This window comes from Grus americana, chromosome 1 (genome assembly GCF_028858705.1).
Source record: "Grus americana isolate bGruAme1 chromosome 1, bGruAme1.mat, whole genome shotgun sequence".
Lineage (NCBI taxonomy): Eukaryota > Metazoa > Chordata > Aves > Gruiformes > Gruidae > Grus > Grus americana.
The window spans coordinates 197,462,169-197,480,725 of record NC_072852.1 but is presented as its reverse complement, the minus strand read 5'-3'; the positions used below and the strand labels follow the sequence as shown (position 1 = coordinate 197,480,725).

General features: G+C 39.9%; 1 protein-coding gene across 6 annotated transcripts in view; it reads left to right on the top strand.

Annotated features, from left to right (window-relative positions):
- The window catches only part of CDK8 (cyclin dependent kinase 8), an 86,165-nt gene that overhangs the window by 16,658 nt on the left and 50,950 nt on the right, over positions 1 to 18,557 (top strand). For 5 of the 6 annotated variants that reach the window (XR_008580015.1, XR_008580014.1, XM_054848820.1 and 2 more), the window contains exon 2: positions 11,937 to 12,012. The exons of the other annotated variant lie outside the window; for it this stretch is intronic. Coding sequence is in view for 3 of the 5 variants with exons in the window: in XM_054848820.1 (XP_054704795.1) it covers positions 11,937 to 12,012 (76 nt within the window). In the remaining 2 variants the exon portion in view is untranslated. The remainder of the gene's footprint in view (positions 1 to 11,936; positions 12,013 to 18,557) is intronic. 6 annotated transcript variants of the gene reach the window in all.

Here is an 18,557-nt window from a genome sequence, read left to right as displayed (position 1 = left end):
ACTGATGTTTAGTTGTTGCCAAGCAGTCAAGGACTTTTCAGCTTCTCATACTGCCCTGCCAATGAGAAGGCTGGGGGTGCCCAAGAAGCTGGGAGGGGACACAGCCAGGACAGCTGACCCAAACTGGGCAAAGGGATGTTCCATACCGTGTGACATCATGCTCCGTATGTAACTGTGGGAGGGTGGGCTGGGAGGCAGTGAGGCTCAGAAACTAGCTGAGCATTGGTCCTGGATAGTGAGACATTATGCTGTGCATCACTTTCATTATTATTATTATTATTATTATTATTATTATTATTATTATAATATTTTCTTCCTTTTCTGTCCTATCAAACTGTCTTTATCTCAACCCACAAGTTTTACCTTTTTCTTTTCAGTTCTCTCCCCCATCCCACTGCAGGAGAGAGGAGTGAGCAAATGGCTGGGTAGTTGTTTTATCTGCCAGCTGGGTTAAACCATGACAAAGGGAAAAAACCCTAACCATGCAAATTTGTTAAAATGTTACATCAGAGATAAGTCTTTAAATTTTCTCTTCTGCTAGGTTGTTTAATATTTACATTTAAATGTGATTTTTCTATTAGTCCTTCTCTAAGTTAAATTTTAATTCAGCTAGAAATTATTGACAAACTCAAAGATAATCACTGCCTAGCATTAAGATAGTAATGTGTTTTTGTTAACTCTCTGGAAGAGGAGGAATAGGAGAGAACAGCAGGGTAAATAAATTAAATATGAAGTTCCTGTCAACCTCTCTGAGTTTTGCAATTTATTTAAGTTTAGCGATATGACTGTGCAAATACTTCCTAAGGCTTACCAAAACTTACTGTGATCATACAGCACATTAATTGAAACTTGGATCGACGTAGCTGTAATCTGTGACATGCCTTTATAAAATTAAGGGCGGTATTGATAAAGAGAAGTGGTTGCTCTGGATCATACAAAAGGTCCAGGTCTCTTTGGCAGTTAACTCTAGCAGATCTTTAGGAAGTAAAGAAAGGTGGGCAAGCATGTAGCTGTGCTTTCCTACTAACACGTTTCTGCTTCATCTAGTATCCAGAATTACTATCTTAAGGTGAAATTAAAATTTAGATCCTGGATTTCTGCTGTGTTGTTCACTTGTAGTCGTTCTTGCACTCTTCAGAAGCAAAGGAAAAGGAACCTTAGGAGATAAAGGATTTGATGGGGTTTTTTTGCCTTACATCAATTTTACTCTAGTCTGTCATATTCTCTGTGAAGCCAGGCAAGATTTAGCCAGTCTTCCTGATAATGGTTACATATCAATAGCATTTGAGAGTCCCTGCACATCAGCAACACCTGCAAAAATGAGAACATGCCCGTGAAATTGTACTTGTTGGAGAAGATGGTGGCTTCTCAGGGATTGCATTGCTACGGTGTGAGTCTACACCAGCCCTGACTCCCAAGGGGTTGGTGATGTTGCCTCCTCCCAAGGGGAGTTATGCTGTCATTCAGAAAGCCTCGGGTCATTCGGAAAGCTGGGTGCTGGCGCAGCTCTGCTCCTGGCTGTGCACAGACGTCTGGTACGGCAGCAGTGCGGATTATAGGCAGCAGTTCACTACGTTTTTTTTAAACATGCTTCCATGCATTTTTTGATCCAATTTTTTCTTGCATATCTCATTTTTGAAGTTGAAGAAGTAGACAACGCTTATGACTGTATAAATGGGGGAACAGTCTGAAATGTCCCCTTTGGGAGTAAGCACTGTTACAAGTGTGTGAAACCATAAAGCACGTACTGGTACTGGCAACCGCATTAGAACGGGTGTGAGGCACAGCTTGTGGTGGCCAGCACAAATGTATAAGAAGTCACACTGTACTTACTGTGAACTCTATTTATCCTTGTCTGCGGATTAACTAGTACCAACTCTTCTTTATTCTCTTCACCTGTTCCTGGAAAGTCTTTGCAGGGAACTTTGCAGAGGAGAGAAGAGTAGTTGTGAACCACTCTCCTGAGCTGAAATCCTCGACAAAGTAGCTTGGACTCCCAGCTTTTCTGGCTGGGCTGCATTATTATGATCCTTTCTCATTTATTTATATATAAGAGGCTTTCATGACAGAATCTGGGTTTTTGTCTGATTTTTTGGCAGATTTCTTCTGTGAAAGGAACAAGCTAGAATCTATGATGGGATAAACTTTAAGCTGGTTGTAAATACATTTAAATACTCTGGGGCTTGAATAAAGCTGAACTTTTAAAAATAGTCATGCTTTGGTTGAGTAGCAGGCAGTTTATAATAGAGAAGATAATTTTAACCTATTTTCTGTAGGTTTAATGCATGTTATAGGACTACCCCATTTTTCAAAATGTTTTTAAATTGAGTCAAATGAAGCAGCAGTAATTTGAGCTCGTGTTTATCTTCTGATGTTGCTTCGTCGAACTTCTGTAGCTAATAGAACTGAAATGTGTTTTTTGTTTGCTCTCAAAACAAAAAAACCCTTCCTACAACAAGTGGCCCTTGGAAAAGTATTTTTAGAATAATTTCATCATGGAAATGATTTACTGATGCTCTGTGCATTATATATAACTAAAATGACCCTCAAACAGCTATAACTGAATGACATCTAGTTTATATTATTTCCATATTTTGAAAAAGTCTACTGTTTTAGCAATGGTGAGCTTTTTTAGTGACTAGAATTATTTCTGCAGCGGGTGTAGCACTTAGCTGCAGCTTTCTGGCAAAGGTGGATGTGCTTACCTCAAGCTGATGTGGAAAGAAGGTCTTAGAAGATGAACGTCATCCTGAACGTGGACAGAAACCGCTGTGCCTCTGCTGTGTCTGCTCTCTGTCTTTAGAACTCCTGTGCTCATCTGAGCACTCAGCAGGCCACTTCAGCTCACAAATGTGGCAGAAAGCGTACCAAACAAAAAATTGGGAATACTTTTCCACTCTCTGTATAAACTCATCTCCATCTGAAAATGAGTGCCTGGGCTCTGGGCAAAGGGACAGGAGTGTGTGTGTGTGTATGAAGATGGGGTTCTTTCAGCAGGAAACCATTGACTTAAAGCAAGTTGTTGTGCAAAACTTCACTGTTAGTTTTCAGTTCTGTTTATCAACTTAATTGTAAAACATTTAAATGTATGAAACCCAGCAGGTTTTGTGAAAATGGAATTATAAAAAGGTGAAGTTGTTATTGCATCACTGCTAGCTCAGATTTTTTTTAAGAGAATGACTTATAAGATTTTGCTCTTTATTTTAGGGTTACCTGAAGGTACAGGGTCAGTGATCAGACTTACAGTGTACTCATTAGTTTGACAAAAGTTTTGACTTAAGATGTGCTTCTGGGAAGTTAGCTGTTTATAATGCAATTTCTCAGCCTTTGTACCAAGTTGTTACTACCAATTTTTTCCCTATACAACTTATTTTCTGCTGATGCACGTCGTCTTTGCTGTTTGGTGGTTACCCTTTATCCTCACAGAAGTGTTACGTCTCATTCTGCGCAGCTACAGCTCTCCAGCTTTGTACATTTAAATGTATGCAATGATAACTGTTGAGTTTAATACATTTAAAGGTTTTACAATGTGAAACTTTTTTCAGTGTCAGCCAGTTGGACTGTGACCATAAACCTGAGTAAACTTACTTTGGTGCCTTCTCGAGGCTGTATATCTTGGATGTGCTTCTTGAGGTTTAACCTTGGTAGGCAGCTCAGTCCTGCACAGCCACTCGCTCCCTGCAGTGGGATGGGGGAGAGAATCAGAAGGGTAAAAGTGCAAAAACTCATGGGTTGAGATAAAGACAGTTTAATAGTAAAGCAAAAGCCACACGCACAAGCGAAGCAGAATAAAGAGTTCATTCACTATTTCCCATTGGCAGGCAGATGTTCTTCTCCAGGAAATCAGAAGTTCATCATGTGTAATGGTTATTGGGAAGACAAATGCCATAACTCCCAATGCCCCCTCTTCCTCCTTTTTCCCCCAGCTTTATATTGCTGAACATGACATCATATGGTATGGAATATCCCTTTGGTCAGTTGGGGTCAGCTGTCCCAGCTGTGTCCCCTCCCAACTCCTTGTGCACCTCCAGCCTACTTGCTGATGGGGTGGTGTGAGGAGCAGAAAAGACTTTTGACACTGTGTAAGCACTAAAACATGGGTGTGTTATCAGTGTTGTTTTGGTCACAGATCCAAAACAGAGGCCCATAGGTGCTACTATGCAGAAAATTAGCTCCATCCAAGTCAAAACCAGCACAGCGCTGTAGTAAATTCACTTCTAGTATATGCTGATCTTGTCAGGGTATTGTGGTCTTTGGGGACAAAGTCAACTTCCTTTATGGATGAAAGGGTTTTGTCACATCTCTGTGTGTAAGTTTGTGGAATCTGTGTGGAAGCTGTTGAAATACAGTGGGTAGAAAGAATTTATTCTTGATTTGGGTGGCATCCATCCAAATCATCTGCAGGCTATATTAAGATTTGGAGGTTCAGATACCACTATTTATGCTAATAAATACAACTATAATTCTAAAGGATTATTCTTGTTCACAAAAAAAACCCCATTGGGTTTCTTTTTCAGCATGCTCGCAAGTAGCAACATCTGTGCATTGCTTAAGTTTTACACCAAGCCATACAATGACTTCCTTTTTTAAGAGATAATTACCATTGCACACATCATAAATACTAGAACAAACTCTATTCCAATAAGAGATTGAATTCAAAGTTGTGTCCTCACACTAATGTAAATTATATTGAAGAGGTGAAAAGTTTTAAATCTCTCTATAGTAAACGGTCCTCCAAATTATGTACATGTGTGTCCAGAATAGTTCTGTGTCTTTTTTTCTAGCTAGGTTTTAGAAATGTTGTCAGACTTGGAAAACAGTATTAGGAATTAGCTGTGTGTCTTGACAATGCGTAGTAAATGCACTGCACAGCTGTGAAACTACCTAGTCTCAGATGAATCCTCAGCAAAGTAGTGCTCTACCTCACAATCCCACATAGAATACTTCAGGTTAGAAGGGATTTCTGGAAGGCACCTGGCTCAACCTCCACTCAAAGCAGGAACAACTTTGATATTAGCTTAGGCTGCTCAGATTCTTATCTGGCTGTTTTAAATATCTCTGAGCATGGAGAATTCTAGCAAATCTGTTCCACTTTTTGACTACCCATGGGTTTTTGTCTTGATGATATCTAATTGGAATTTCTCTTTTTGCCACTTGCTTGTTGCTTCTCATCTGTTTGGTGGGCATCTCCAGGAAGAGCCTGACTCCTTCCCTGTATGCCAGCCTGCCCCCATGAGCTAACTGAAGGCAACGATAGGATCCCTCCTCCTTAGCCTTTGCTAAAGGCTGAACAAACCTGGTGCTCTTGGCCTCTCCTTACATGTCATGTACTTCAGACTTCATGTGGTGCTCTGCTGGACTTGTTCAGTACATCAGTGTCTTTCTTGTAGTGGAAAGCCTAAAACTGAACGTGGAGTTCCAGTTGTAGTTTCACAAGTATTGAATATAGAGGAACAATCATCTCCTTCCACCTGCTGGGTACGCTCTTGCTAATACAGCCCAGGATTTGGTTGGCTGCCTTTGCTACAGGGACGCATTGCTGTGTCATGTTCAACTTGTCCACCAGGACCCCCAGGTCTTGCTCTCTAAAGCTGCTTCTGACCCACTTGGCAGTGTGTCCAATTCCATGGGGTTATTCCGAACTAGAGACAGGTCTTTGTGCTTGTTTTTGAACTTTGAGGTTCTTGTCTGCCCATTTTTCCCATCTGTTGAGGTCCATCCAAATGGCATCTCAGTTCCTCAATGCATCAACCACTGCCCCCAGTCTGTGGATTTGGTGAGGACATCTTCCATCCCGTTGTCCATTTGTTAATGGAGATGTTACATCAGCCCCAGTATCTGCCCCTGAGGGACGCACTAGGAACTGGCAGCCTGTGGGATGTGTACCATTGATTACAACCATTTAAATCTGGCAGTCCAATTGATTTTTCATCTGTTTTGAAGTTCAGCTGTCCAAGCTCTCTACTATGAGATCATGTCACAAGCTTTGCGAAAGTCAACTTAACACCCAGTGCTTTTCCATTGCCCGCGGAGCTAGTCCTCTTGTTATATAGGACAATCAGATTGAGAAGGCACAACTTATCCTTGGAAAATCCTGGCGAGCTGTTCCCGGTCATTTGTTTTCCTTTGTGGGCCTGAAAATAGCTTCCCATGGGGGTTAGCTGCATAACCTTTTCAAGGACTGAGGTTAAGCTGACTGGCCTATGATATCATTGAACCTTTTTGCCCTTCTCATAGAGGATCCTGATATTTGCCCTTTCCTAATCGTCAGGAACCCGCAATGATCATCATGACCTTTCACAGATGATAGAGTGGCTTTGTGATGACATTTGCCAGCTCCATTAAGCACCTTTGAATGCAGCCCACCTGGTCACATGGACTTCTCTGTGTCTAGTTTGCTGAATGTGGTTTCCCTCTATGTCCTTTCACCACGACTGTGCCACTAGCCTTGGGAACGTGGTAGTTGTGCGAGTGGACTGTGATGTGAAAATGAATGCTAAGAAGGCTTTGAGAACCTCAGCCTCTTTTGTGTCCTTTGTCACTTGGTTCTCCACTGCACCCATTTTCTGCGTTGGTGGTTAATAGGTACAAAATGCAAAAGTAGATAGAACTCCTGGTATAATACCTCATTCTGGTGCCATGAATGTGGTGATAGAAGAGGAAAAAGAGGTAATTCTGTTCTTCCAAGTCATCATTTGAATGGGTACCAGTCTGCCCTCATCTTGCTGCGCTTTCTAGAAAATGATGTATTGTTTTGGTGTGTATTTAGGTGTTTGCTGTGCATATACCATTGGCATTTAGTATAAATGTAGAAAGTAGAAAACTAACTGGAATGTCATGGTTTAACTCTGCGTTATCTTTCTCTTCACTTGCAGTTTAAATCTGTGTTGAACACTATTCTGATACTTTTAAGTAAATTATAATAAAACCTCCGCTTCATCTATTTCTTTGCTTGACGTTCTGGTAGGTAATAAAGATTGACTATTTTTTGCCTTACCTGGCTCCCCAGCATGTATGAAAGCTCCTGTCTGTATTTTGCCGTTAATAATGAAGATGTGCTACTGTTTGTACAGATTAGGGCTTGGAGTTACTCAGCGTTCACCTATGCGAGTTGTTCAACGCTAAGATACTCTACAGCACAAATTGATTTTCAGCTAGTAAAATCACAAAGACTGATTTAAAGCATTCAGAGAATTTTGAGTTAGTACTGCTGAGGCTGAATCACTCCAGCAATAGTGCAACAGTTGTACTGACTCAGGATGTGTTACTTTTACTACTATTGATGTTAATGGAATTCTCAAGGGTAGAATTAAAAGAAAAACCCATGTGTTTTATTGGTAGGCTTATCTTTTAATTATCAGAATTTTCATATTCTTTAAGGAATAAAAGCCATAAACAATTAACAGATTCCTTAGAGTTTTCTGTAGAAGAGATGCCGCATTTGCAGTTCCCTGTGGTAGTTGTAAGACTGGAGCCTGTTTCCCTCAGATGTTTAACTGCAGTCAAATTTTACATTTCCTTGTTTATAAAGACAAAACTATTCCTAAATTCTGACCAGTCAATTTTGAATTTGAGATATGTTAACTGTAATGTAAATCTAGAATTATGACTACTGATTTTAAGGCTTCCGTACTTTATATTTTTTACTCAATTGAATTTTAAACTGATCTAGTGATCTGAATAAAGAATATATTATAATGTTGGCCAATACATTTCAACAAAATGTATGATATGGCAGATGACCAACAGTAGAACTGATTTTTTTTTTTAAACTGCCTTTTATGTAATAAGCCTCCTTTTTCTCCATGTGTAGGATATTTTTTTCCACTTGCTGAGCATATTTATGCTTAAAGTATTCTTCTAAATAAAGGATAGAAATACCAGGCATTTTTAATACTAAAGCTTTGCAGTGTGCTCCCAGTCAGCAGGCATCTGTTCCTACTCATTTTGATTTTTATTTTTTTCCCTCCCAGGTAAACTAAATGCTTCTTATGGTGCTGCTGCATTTCCAAATTCAGTAGAACTTCTAAAAAACAATAAATAAATATTTGGAAGCAGCATTATTATAATGGCTTAATTCTCTTAAAGATGACATTTTCAGTTCTAGTTTATTCAAGCTGTAAGAACAAAACCCAGTAGTTACGCTCTTTTATGGTGATATTGCAGGTATATTTGTTCTTGTCATTAAAGTCCACTGGAAGGTGTGTTGCGGCTACCCATTTTTTCAAGTTTATGCCTCCGATGTTAATGTTGTCCCTCTGAGGAAATGACATTTTTACACGAGGTTATGCAGTTTGCCCGTGACTGCAATAAACACAGCTATTTCCAGCAGCTGTGTACAAAGTGAGTTTTCTTACTCTCACTGCTCTCACAAACTGCCTGTTCCTAGTGGGGACTATTACTGCATTGAAGATGCCAGCCTGCCTAAGCGCAGGAAAGTATGAATATATTAGCATGAAAATATAAGTTTGCAGTTTTTCTAAGCCTGCTGGTAGGTGGAGAATTTGCTGAAGTTACTTAAAGTCCCGTTCCCAGGCGGCAGATAAAGTGGACAGGTTTTCCCAACAGGACTTCTCTGTTAGAAGGGTAAATTTAGTTAAATTATGCTTTGAGTCTTACTGTACTCTTAAAATGCAAGCTGCCAAGAAGCCAATGCTGTTGCTTAGCTGTGGAAGATGTTTATAAACAGGTTTCTTTTTCATTTTTTGTCTTATTTTTTGCGTTTTCCTGTCTTATCATTGAATGTCCCTTGATCTTCAAAGAAGGAAATTGTCCGTATCCAAAAGCATGCAGAGGCCCTTTGGCGTGTGTTACCATGTAAACAGACTATGGGCAAAATATTTCTGGAAGTTGTGTAAAATAAGCTTGGTCACTCTGGCCTTTCGTTTGGCTTCATAACATTTTTGTAAACTTTTATTGCTCCCTTTAAAAACTATTCCCTCAGTTCCTCTGACTCCCATGGAATTACACTGTTTCATAAAGAAAATTTCACTTGACTCAAAGGTAGAAGTAGAATTTTCCTACTTCCGTTAATGGAAAAGCTGGTACTAATGGTGTAATGGGTAACCATGGCGTGTTACCAGCTGCAGTGTAGAACAGATATTAGAGAGGGTTAAGAATTGATTTATTACTTTGTAGCTCAACTGTGCCTGCACAATTTGGAGAATTTAACTCTTGGAAGTCTTTGGTTATTTTTTCAGGTTCTGGAGGAGAGTATAATGTGGTGCTAAAAATGTGCTTAAATTGTAATTTCTTTTCCTTCTTTTTACCATGCTTATATTTCCTCTAGACTGCTTGGGTAGGTTGAGGATGGGGCAGAGGACATTGCTCTTGGTTCCTGCGTGCGGCACCCGGGCAGAGCAAACGAGCGACTGGTTAATTCCCCGCAGCCCTGGGCTGCTGTAAGGGCAGAGCACGGTTGGGCATGGGATCTTGGGATCTCAGTTCTTTAACTGCCTTTTATTGTGAGAAGATTAATTTTCCAGAGACTCTTTATTTCATCCGTTGTTTTGAGGAGACCAAATGGTATGTTCTTAAACCACGCTGTCAAATTTCAGCATTAAAGCAATGATTGTAAGAGAGTTAACATGCACAACTGAAAGTGTGTTCTTCCAGTTTTGTTCTAGGAAACAGAAGTATTTTTTTTTCAAAAAAAATTCCAGAGAAAGTCTGCCATCTGGTATGGAAAAATTTTAGTCCAGACTTAATTTGGCAAAAATTTGCCCAATTAAAAAATAGTTGTACAATCTTAGGTGTAAGGCAGGCTTCATTGTAGACAGTGCTATCAGAAATGCTTGTAGTAATACCAGTTGTATGGTAGCCCTCCTTCTTATGCTGAGTTCTCCTTCAAATACCTTGAAATCTAAGGAGGTGAGCAACAGGGCAATGAGAATAACCTTTAGTCTGACCTGTTTTGCTCCATATTCTGTCGGTGGTAATGCTGTAACAGTAGCGGTTGCGTGGTAGCGCTTCTCATGAAATAGGGATCTCCCCAAATGCCTTAAAAAAAGTAGATGAGGACATAGGGCAATGAGAATAACCTCTAGTCCAATCCAATTTGCTTCATGTTTATATCCAGTAATGGCTGCAAGCCATTGCTGGATAAGGCAGATTGAGGGTAAAATGATTTTTAGCTGGGAAAATTTCTCTGTATCTTTTTCTACTGGCACCATAGGAAATCTCTGTGCTGGAAAGCAGATTGGGGTTATGTTCAGTTGCGGCTCATGCAGTGGTCCATAGCTCCCCTATCCACTATAAATTTGTGTAATTTGAGTTGAAATCCATTTATACTTTTGATCCCTGTAATAATCTGTCATCATGAGTTGCACAGTTTAATTATGCACTTAATACCATAATGATTTCTTGTTTTCAAGCTTGATGCAATTTGTTTTCCTCTAAGGTGAGAAATAGGGAATTATTCCCTACTCACACCTGGTTTTGCCATGTATGAGTTTGTGCTCAGCGCTGGCTCTTTCTCTTCCAGGCTGGGGAGTTTTCGGGTTTTATTCTGTGCAAGCTTTTTAGTGCCTTCTGTCATTGTCCTCCTTAGTATTTTTTTTCTGTTTGTGTCAGATCCTGTATCTTTCCCCTCTTTTATCTTGCTGAATCCATGTAATTGCCCTCTTACTGAAATCTGCTCTCGCCCACTCGCTGTTTCATTCTTCCTCCTCATTAACTGTGTTCAGATTTTGTCCATTAATCTCCCACTTTTCCTCTCTTCCCTGTTTTGAAAGGTTATTACTAACAGTGGGTTGTCTTTGAACCCCATGAAAAATCTCTTGGACAGGACCTGATAATTTGAGTGATTAAATAGGTAGTGAAGAATAGAGGAAAGCGTGTGTTTCAGGTAGGAATACAGCAATTCAAAGCCTTGCAAATATTTAGTGAGAGCTGGAGGACACAAGTGTATACATTTTAAATGCTTAACTACAGTCTTGTTTTATTTGCCTTTAGGATGTTTGAGTTGTGCTTTTTTTCATGGTGGCTCTTCACAGCTGTGAAAACCAGATTCATTAAAAATTAATAAGGTTTCTTATGTAACCTGGAGATTTGGGGCTGTGCGAGTGCTCCAGATATCGAAGGCAATATTGTTAAGTGCCACATCCCCCAGGAGTGCTGTGGATGCCAGCCCACAAGTGGGAAGGACCAGCACTCCATCTCCGAAAAGTTGGAGCTCTTTGAGGCTGAGGATGGGCAAGAGTTCAATGTCATCTTTTGCTGCAGTGTATCTCTTCTTCATTTTGCTTTTGGTAGCTGGAGTTACTAATAGGCTTGCATTTTGAATAAATGACTGTAAGGTACATGCTGATTAAATGGAGTGGCGGTGGTGTTTTTCAGTGTTGTACTAAAGCTGAGCAAACATTTCTCTGGATTCTTCAGATTGGACAGATACCTCATGTTTGTTTGTTTTTTTTAATTAATCTTGGTAGTTTTATTAGCTTAGTAGGGATAAAATTTTAGGGCTCTTCTTGTGACCTAGAGGAAAGACAAGATGTTAATGTGTTGCTTCTGGGCTGCTCAAGAATTCATCAAAATATGGGGAAGACACTGTGTCCCAGAGTAATACATTCATGGGAGATGTAGCCCTGGCTAGACTTATTTCTCGTATGTACTAAATGTTTGCTTTGTTTTCCTCTTCATAAGAGAAGGAAGGAATAAAAGAAATGTCAGTCATTGTATTTAAGAGTTTTGAGGTTTTTTTTTTTTTAAAATCCCTATTTATGTAGTGAGAGCAAATTTATATTTCAAGTTTATCAAGGTGGTGTGGTTAGCTTATGGTTTAGTTGGGTATACAGCCATTAAACTAGTAAAGAATCAAAAGAAAATAAGATGCAGAATTTGTATTAATTAGAAACTGTCCTCTGAATGGTGGTGAAGAGCTCACATTGAATTCATGGTGCAATTTTTTTAAAAAAACTTCTTTTCTTCTTTCACAGGAAAGATGATAAAGATTATGCTTTAAAGCAGATAGAAGGTACTGGAATTTCTATGTCTGCATGCAGAGAAATAGCAGTAAGTAACATTAGTTCTTTCTACTAGCAAACAGACTTATTAAAAGTATTGATTTGAGTGCATGCTGGGTTTTGGTTGCTGAATCATGTTATTCTTTTATTTATTCTATTTTTATCATAGAGGTATAAAATAAGTACCAATGTCATGGAAGATTTTGTGCACCTGTTATGTTTGCTGTCTAAAAATGACAGTGTTTTTTAGTTACAATTTACTGCCTGCCTCAGGGCAGATTAAATGCAGCAGTTTAAAAACATGATTAGAGTCAGTGGCTTAAATTACATATTTGATTTGACTTTTGCATTAGTTACTTTCCTGAAGAGGTTAGTTCCTATTGGCTCATAATGATTAAAACATGTTAGCTTCTATTTAAGTGAAGACTTCAAACTAAACTGGCGTTGTTGTTGCCCAGGAAGCTGTAATATACTCGTGAATATTATTCAAACATTTTCTTAAGTTTTTGAGGTTTATATTTGTATGTTCCATGTTCTTAGAAACTGGTGAATAACATGGTCTAGTTATGGTTTGTGACAAGCTTCCAAAGAAATACTGGTAAAACCAGTGTTCTGAAGTTTAACTGTTGTATGTTCTATGTTATACTGCTGCGTGGGTTTATTTTTCTTGAAATGTTTCAACTGAAATTGCTTACTAAAAGGAAATGCATGTAACTTATGTATGTGTGGGGGGAAGCAAATAGTTTCTTTTCAGTCCATATTCCTCAAGAATGAGGACTCTAATTTCATTTTTGTTGATGGAGATGAGTACCAGGCTTTCCTACTTTGTCGAATTCTGGTTGGCTTTGTGATTTCAAACATGTTAGTCCTTGAACTGAGTGAGGTGAAAAAAAATGGTAAGTGCAAAGAATATTCCTCAGAAGCTCTTCCTGTCCATTGGTGAAAGCTGAGCCTCCCTGCTGTCGTAGACATCCACTGCGAACTAAAGGAGCTGAAAACAGGGTCTTAAATTTTTGCTAACTCAATTTCTCTATTAAAAGAGAATCACTAACCTGGCTGACAGCTGGGAAGGATTTGGCGTTGTTGCATGGCTTGAGGAGTGTTGTGTAGTTGTTCCTCGTGGGCAGCAAGGTCCCCAGTGGTGACGGGAGAGGAGCAAGAAGCAGGGAGGCTTTCTCCTTGCTCTGAGCTGCTGCAGCTTGTGCCCTTTGAAGAGAACAGCAGTACAACGCAGGACTCACGTGGGAGGAGAGGACAGGGTTAGTGGGAGAAGGAGGGGAACGTACTGAACACCGCGAAGATGCCAAGAAAGCAGGTATCAAGAGCAAAGAGGGGAGTAGAGCCCAAAAGCAGGTGTAGGGGTGGAAAGAGTAACCTGAAGCAGCATTTCTTGAGCTGTTGTTGACTTTGCTTCCAGTTATGCTTCCAGGCTTGCAACTGCTGGTACTGTGGTTGAATTTTCCTGCAGTTGAATTAATAATTCACCATGGGCGTCTAGGGTTTGAATCTCTTTTCCTTGCTGTTCTTTTGATGTTGCTGTTTGGAGTTAACAGAATTTTTTCCCTGAAATGTGTTGTTCATTTTAATTCTGTTAACTAGAACTCCCCTCCCCGCTTCCCATCAATTAATATTGTAAAAGGAAAAAAGGAACCTCATATGGAGGTGGATCAAATTGAGGATAATAGCCATACTGTTTATATTGATTATATGAGTATGTGTAATGTATATACAAAAATGCTACTGAGTTAATCAGCAGTGTTGTACCCTAAAACGTCATTGGTACATCTAATTAATAAATTTTTCTGTTGTCATACATAAAAGTCAAGGCTGAATAACAGACACCCCAATTAATGCATTTTATGAGCATGGTGGTATTAAGAGAAACTAGGATGACTTGGTTTGCATATGAGTTATATCCATTTCAGTTTCTCTGAAGAGCTGAAGCTTCTATATTTTACACTGTGACTGTCTGGGAAGAGTGCAGTTTGATAGACATCCCAGTGAAACTCTCCCTTGTTCTTACAACTCTGCAGTGGCTTCTGTCTTGTTTATGATGACTAACTTCAGTTTTGCACTGTTGAGTAACTTAGATGTTTAAAAATGTCAGTAACATACTTTTCTAAGACATCTATTTGATGCAGACACCTGAGCTGAAAAACAGTGTCAGACCTTCAGAAAAATAAAATAAGTATTGAAATATATCAATTACAGGCGAAAGTTTGAACTAGATCAGAGACCTGAGTCGAAATGGTTAACTGAGTTATGGGATGAGCTCAACCTGTATATGTATATGAAAGACTTCCTACAGCATGAGAACTTAGACTTCATGTTCAAGAACCTAGCTGTTCTCTTACTCTGTTGAAATAGCTTTTTTTCAGTGATTTTATGTAAACCATGCTTTAACTGGTAGAATTAACAGTTATAGTGCTAATTTATGCTAATTGAATCTTTAATATCAAGGTAGTTGTAGTGTTATATTCTTCCTTATCTTTCCCCCATTCATCCACCATGGTAAGCATTTGCGAATCCTCCCTCTTCCAGAACCTTAAATGAATGTTTGGCTGCTCATCTCTTGTTCTCGGCAGGCATGTGTACTCCCTGGGATTCCGGCTATCTTTTTTGTGATCTGCACTTGCATTTCTGAGGATTTAAGCAGGCACTGAAAACTGCACACGCACCATACCAAGAGATGGATTTGTATTAGATTGGATAGCAGAGGGATAGAATGGTGAGAAGATTTGTATAAAAGTGTACAAAACACACAAGCCCGAACACTTGATTCCTCATCTTCTAATTTAATCACAAGGAAGAAAGTCATTAAAGCCTATCCACCTGGAATAGCACAGTAAATGGTATTTCACAGTTCACAAAGCAGGAGACTTCTTCAAGGCTGTAGGAAGCTGGAGCAGGTAACCAGGCTTAAAACAGAGCTTCAGGATTTTGAGTTGGGCAGTTTCCTATGCAGGAGTCTTAGGTTTTAAAGTAATCAAGTGACTTTCTGACGTTTTTCTTGTTGATTAGCATTTTTCATTCAGTTTTAGCAGGTTGGCAAGTATGTCACTTGCCTATGCTTCCTTTAGTCAGAAGTTGCTTGGGTTGTTTTGTTTTTTACTTTTTGGAGGACTTCCATGTAGCTTTGTTTTTCTGGTGCCTGCTTGGGTTGACAGAAATATCCCTGAAAAGCTTGTTCGTATGTAAAAACACCACATAGTATTTTTTACATGATAGCATTATTTTTTGACGTGGCTCTGAAGAGGAAGCGCTAGATATGGTGGCAGACACTCCGTGGTAGAAATACTGAACGGGACAAAGCAGGGCTGGGGTGGGTGATGCTGTACTCTGCCCATCTCCTGTCTGTGTAGTGTCCTTCAAGCATCATAGCCGGCTTGTACAAGTTCGAACTGCCTTGAGGCTGCTGGGGCTGGGACAGAAAACTGCAGAACAATAAGTATGTGGCTTCTCTGATATTTTCCACTCTTTAGGATTGCCTTGGAGGAATTTGGGCATTCCTAGGATTTTGTGGTTTCCTATTATAACAAATGCAGGCTGTCATCATAAAAGGTGATGTCTTCTGTGTTGAATCTGGTGATAGTGTGGCTGAAGGATGAGGAAGTTCATCTTCACTGAAGGGAAAATGAACAGTTTGGTTAGTTTTCTGTTGTGTGAGGAACCATCCTTTGGTCGCACCATTGCTTAATGTAACTCACGGGAAGTGGTAGGAACCTGCGTGAGTGGTTTGGGTATAATGCAGACTTGTACCCAGATGTTCACATGTCTGAGCATTAACAAAAGAAAGGGAAGTCTTGATTTTTGTCTCCCAGGCAGGAGGTTCAGGGCCCAGTACGGATCTCCTTCCGTAAGGCTGAGTTTGCAGGGAGCAGGCACGCTGTGCCTGAGCTAGCTGGTGGATGACTGCTGCTCTTACCTGAAAGGGAAAGCCTCTGCAGCAGTCCAGCTCACCTCTGCAGCTGCTCCATCACCCTGGCTTTCAGCTTCTGGATGGGAAGGTGGCAGAGAGGTAGAGGCAGAGCGAGAGCAGCAGGCCTATGGCCCTGGGCAGCTGAGAAGGGAGCTGCCATTGACTAGTGGTCTTGGCCGAGTTGACCTCAGTGGAGGAGGCTGCTGTAGAGGTGAATTGGTCCTCCTTACACTCTGAGGCTTCCATGTCCTGGGTGACAAGAACATATCATTACATGATTATCAGGCCTCTTTCCCCACTGCCAGTGGATGGGATGGAAGAAGGGCGTGAGGGCTATTTCAGAGTTGGTCCGAGGTTGACCAAGGACCCTGAGGTAGCATGCAGCAGCTGGAGGGATGCCATGAGGCAGAAGCTGAAAACTGAGTGACTCCAGGATTCACCCTCTTTAATATCTTCCCCTGGTAAGGAACAAATGACGGTTCCCATGGGCTTGCTGGAAGAGATCCCATACCATCTACATGTTAAGGAACAGTATTTGTGTCTAGGTTCCTCAGGTTATAGGGGCTGTCATGTCCCTTCCATGCTAACAGTGAAAGCAGTTTCCCACAAGCCCAAACACAGAAGTCATTCAGATGAGTACAATCCTCATGCCAGAAAACAAGTAATGGTTTCTTAGCAATCTTTCCATGTGGTGAAAGGCAACAGGGTATTGAGGAGGACAAATGTTTGATTTGACCCTCTTTGGCAAGTCTAATGACTCTCAAATGCTTTAATTGTAGTACGGTACATAAAATGTAAGTTGTGGCTGATGAGTACTTTATTGAGCTATGTTACAGGGTTACAAACGGTATTCTTGAGAGATTTTGTATGAAGGGAGGGTAGTAGTATTTTTAGTTTTGTGAAAGTGGGACAAAGATACTGATTAAATGTTTGAAATTGGAATCCTCGGGAATCATAATGTTTTCTGTGAGCAGCAGAATTTGACCAAGCTTGATATCCAGTGTCTCTCATCTAGATTCTTCATCCACTTCCTTACTTTCAGAGAAGCTTTAGTAACACCACTGCTAATACTTTGAATGTGTTTGGATGTAACAGGTGCTAATAAATACTGACTTGTATGTGTGATCATGTAAGACTCATTTGTTTTGGAAACCACAAAAGTTAAAAGCAGAAATCTGCATTTTTTTCTCTTGACATTTTGTGTTGTCAGCCTTCTTTTTTGTAACATTTAGAACTTTAAAAACAAAAGAATAAAATAAAGCAACAATTTCACACAGTTGTATGTCTGAAGAAGTGGAGCTTCAAAAACATATTGTCAGCTTCATAATAAATAGAGCGAGCAGTACTATAACTTTTTCTGTTATGTTGCCTTTGTACGCTTTTGTTTGAACATTTTTGAAAGGAAAACAGCGTGTACTTTCAGCAGGTATTTTGTTAGTTTTTAGTACTATGGAATATCTGACTTATGAGAATATAAAACTGTAAAATCGTATTTACATTGAAACAAACAGATCTTGAATCTACTGGATAGCAGCTAAGCCAACTTGGGATTTAAGAACTTGTGTAATAAAATGTATAAGTGACAAAGTAGTTGAGTAGCGCTCCAATGTTTGATAGGAAACTAAGAATAGTGATTTGAATTTTTTTTTAAACTTATTTTATTGATATAGAATTGGATGACACCTCTGGAGTCGTCGTATTCTGCTCCTTCTCTTGCAGACAAAGTACACCTTCAAAAAATTAGCAAACTACAAGTTAAACTTGTAAGGACAAGAAAAATCTCTGAAGGCAGTTCCTGAGTCTTATTCTAGTAATGACTCTATATCACCCTTTAAGCCAAAAATAATCATGACTAGTTCGTACCCATTTGTACGTATGATAATATTTCAGTTAAATAGCTCTTCTCTCCTGCTTTCATTTTAGAGAGACTGTTTCTTTCTCTGGCTTTGTTTTGGCAGGCTTTAAGGATACTGGCTTGGCTTGCTGGTTTCCTGGTGGGCCACAGGCTCTCCCTTCCCCTGGGTGTAGGCTTGGGCTTTATTTGCCCTCTGGCAGCTGGAATTAATCTTCCCTGAACTGGCCAGAATTGCACATAGCATTTCAGGTAATGTCTCGCTACTGCCTGTGCTCATCTGTTGTAGCAGTAGGTCTACTGGTATCTTTTCTGTTACAGGGTAACTAAATCTTTGTCAGTCATCTTCTGGTCTGAAAATTGCTTTTTTTTTTTTCCCCCCTGCATCAACTGCAGTCTGCTTCCTGTTCCAAGTCCCTATTTGCTCATTTTCCACCTTAAGGCCGTGGTGTGACAATTAATGATTTGTTTGTTGCTGGATCACTTGGTGGACCTGATGTGAGCTTTTCTGAAGCACGAGATGATGATGATATTTTGAATTTACACCATTGAACTAGCAAGATGACACAATAGTGATGATTTTTGCTTGGTATTGCCAATGGCTTTGTGTCTAGCCATTTCTGACTGTCTTAAGCTTTGGGAGAAATGTGTTGTGTAGCACTCATAGGAAGGCAGTGAGAGTAAGGGGTTGCCTTTTCTAAAATAGCTAATGTCCTGAGACAGGACATTGGAGAAACTCTTTCTGGGCCAGGTCACCTGGCCAATTGCTCTAGCAAATGAGTCTGTGCTTGATTATAAAAGCAAGCATGGTAGTATTGCAACA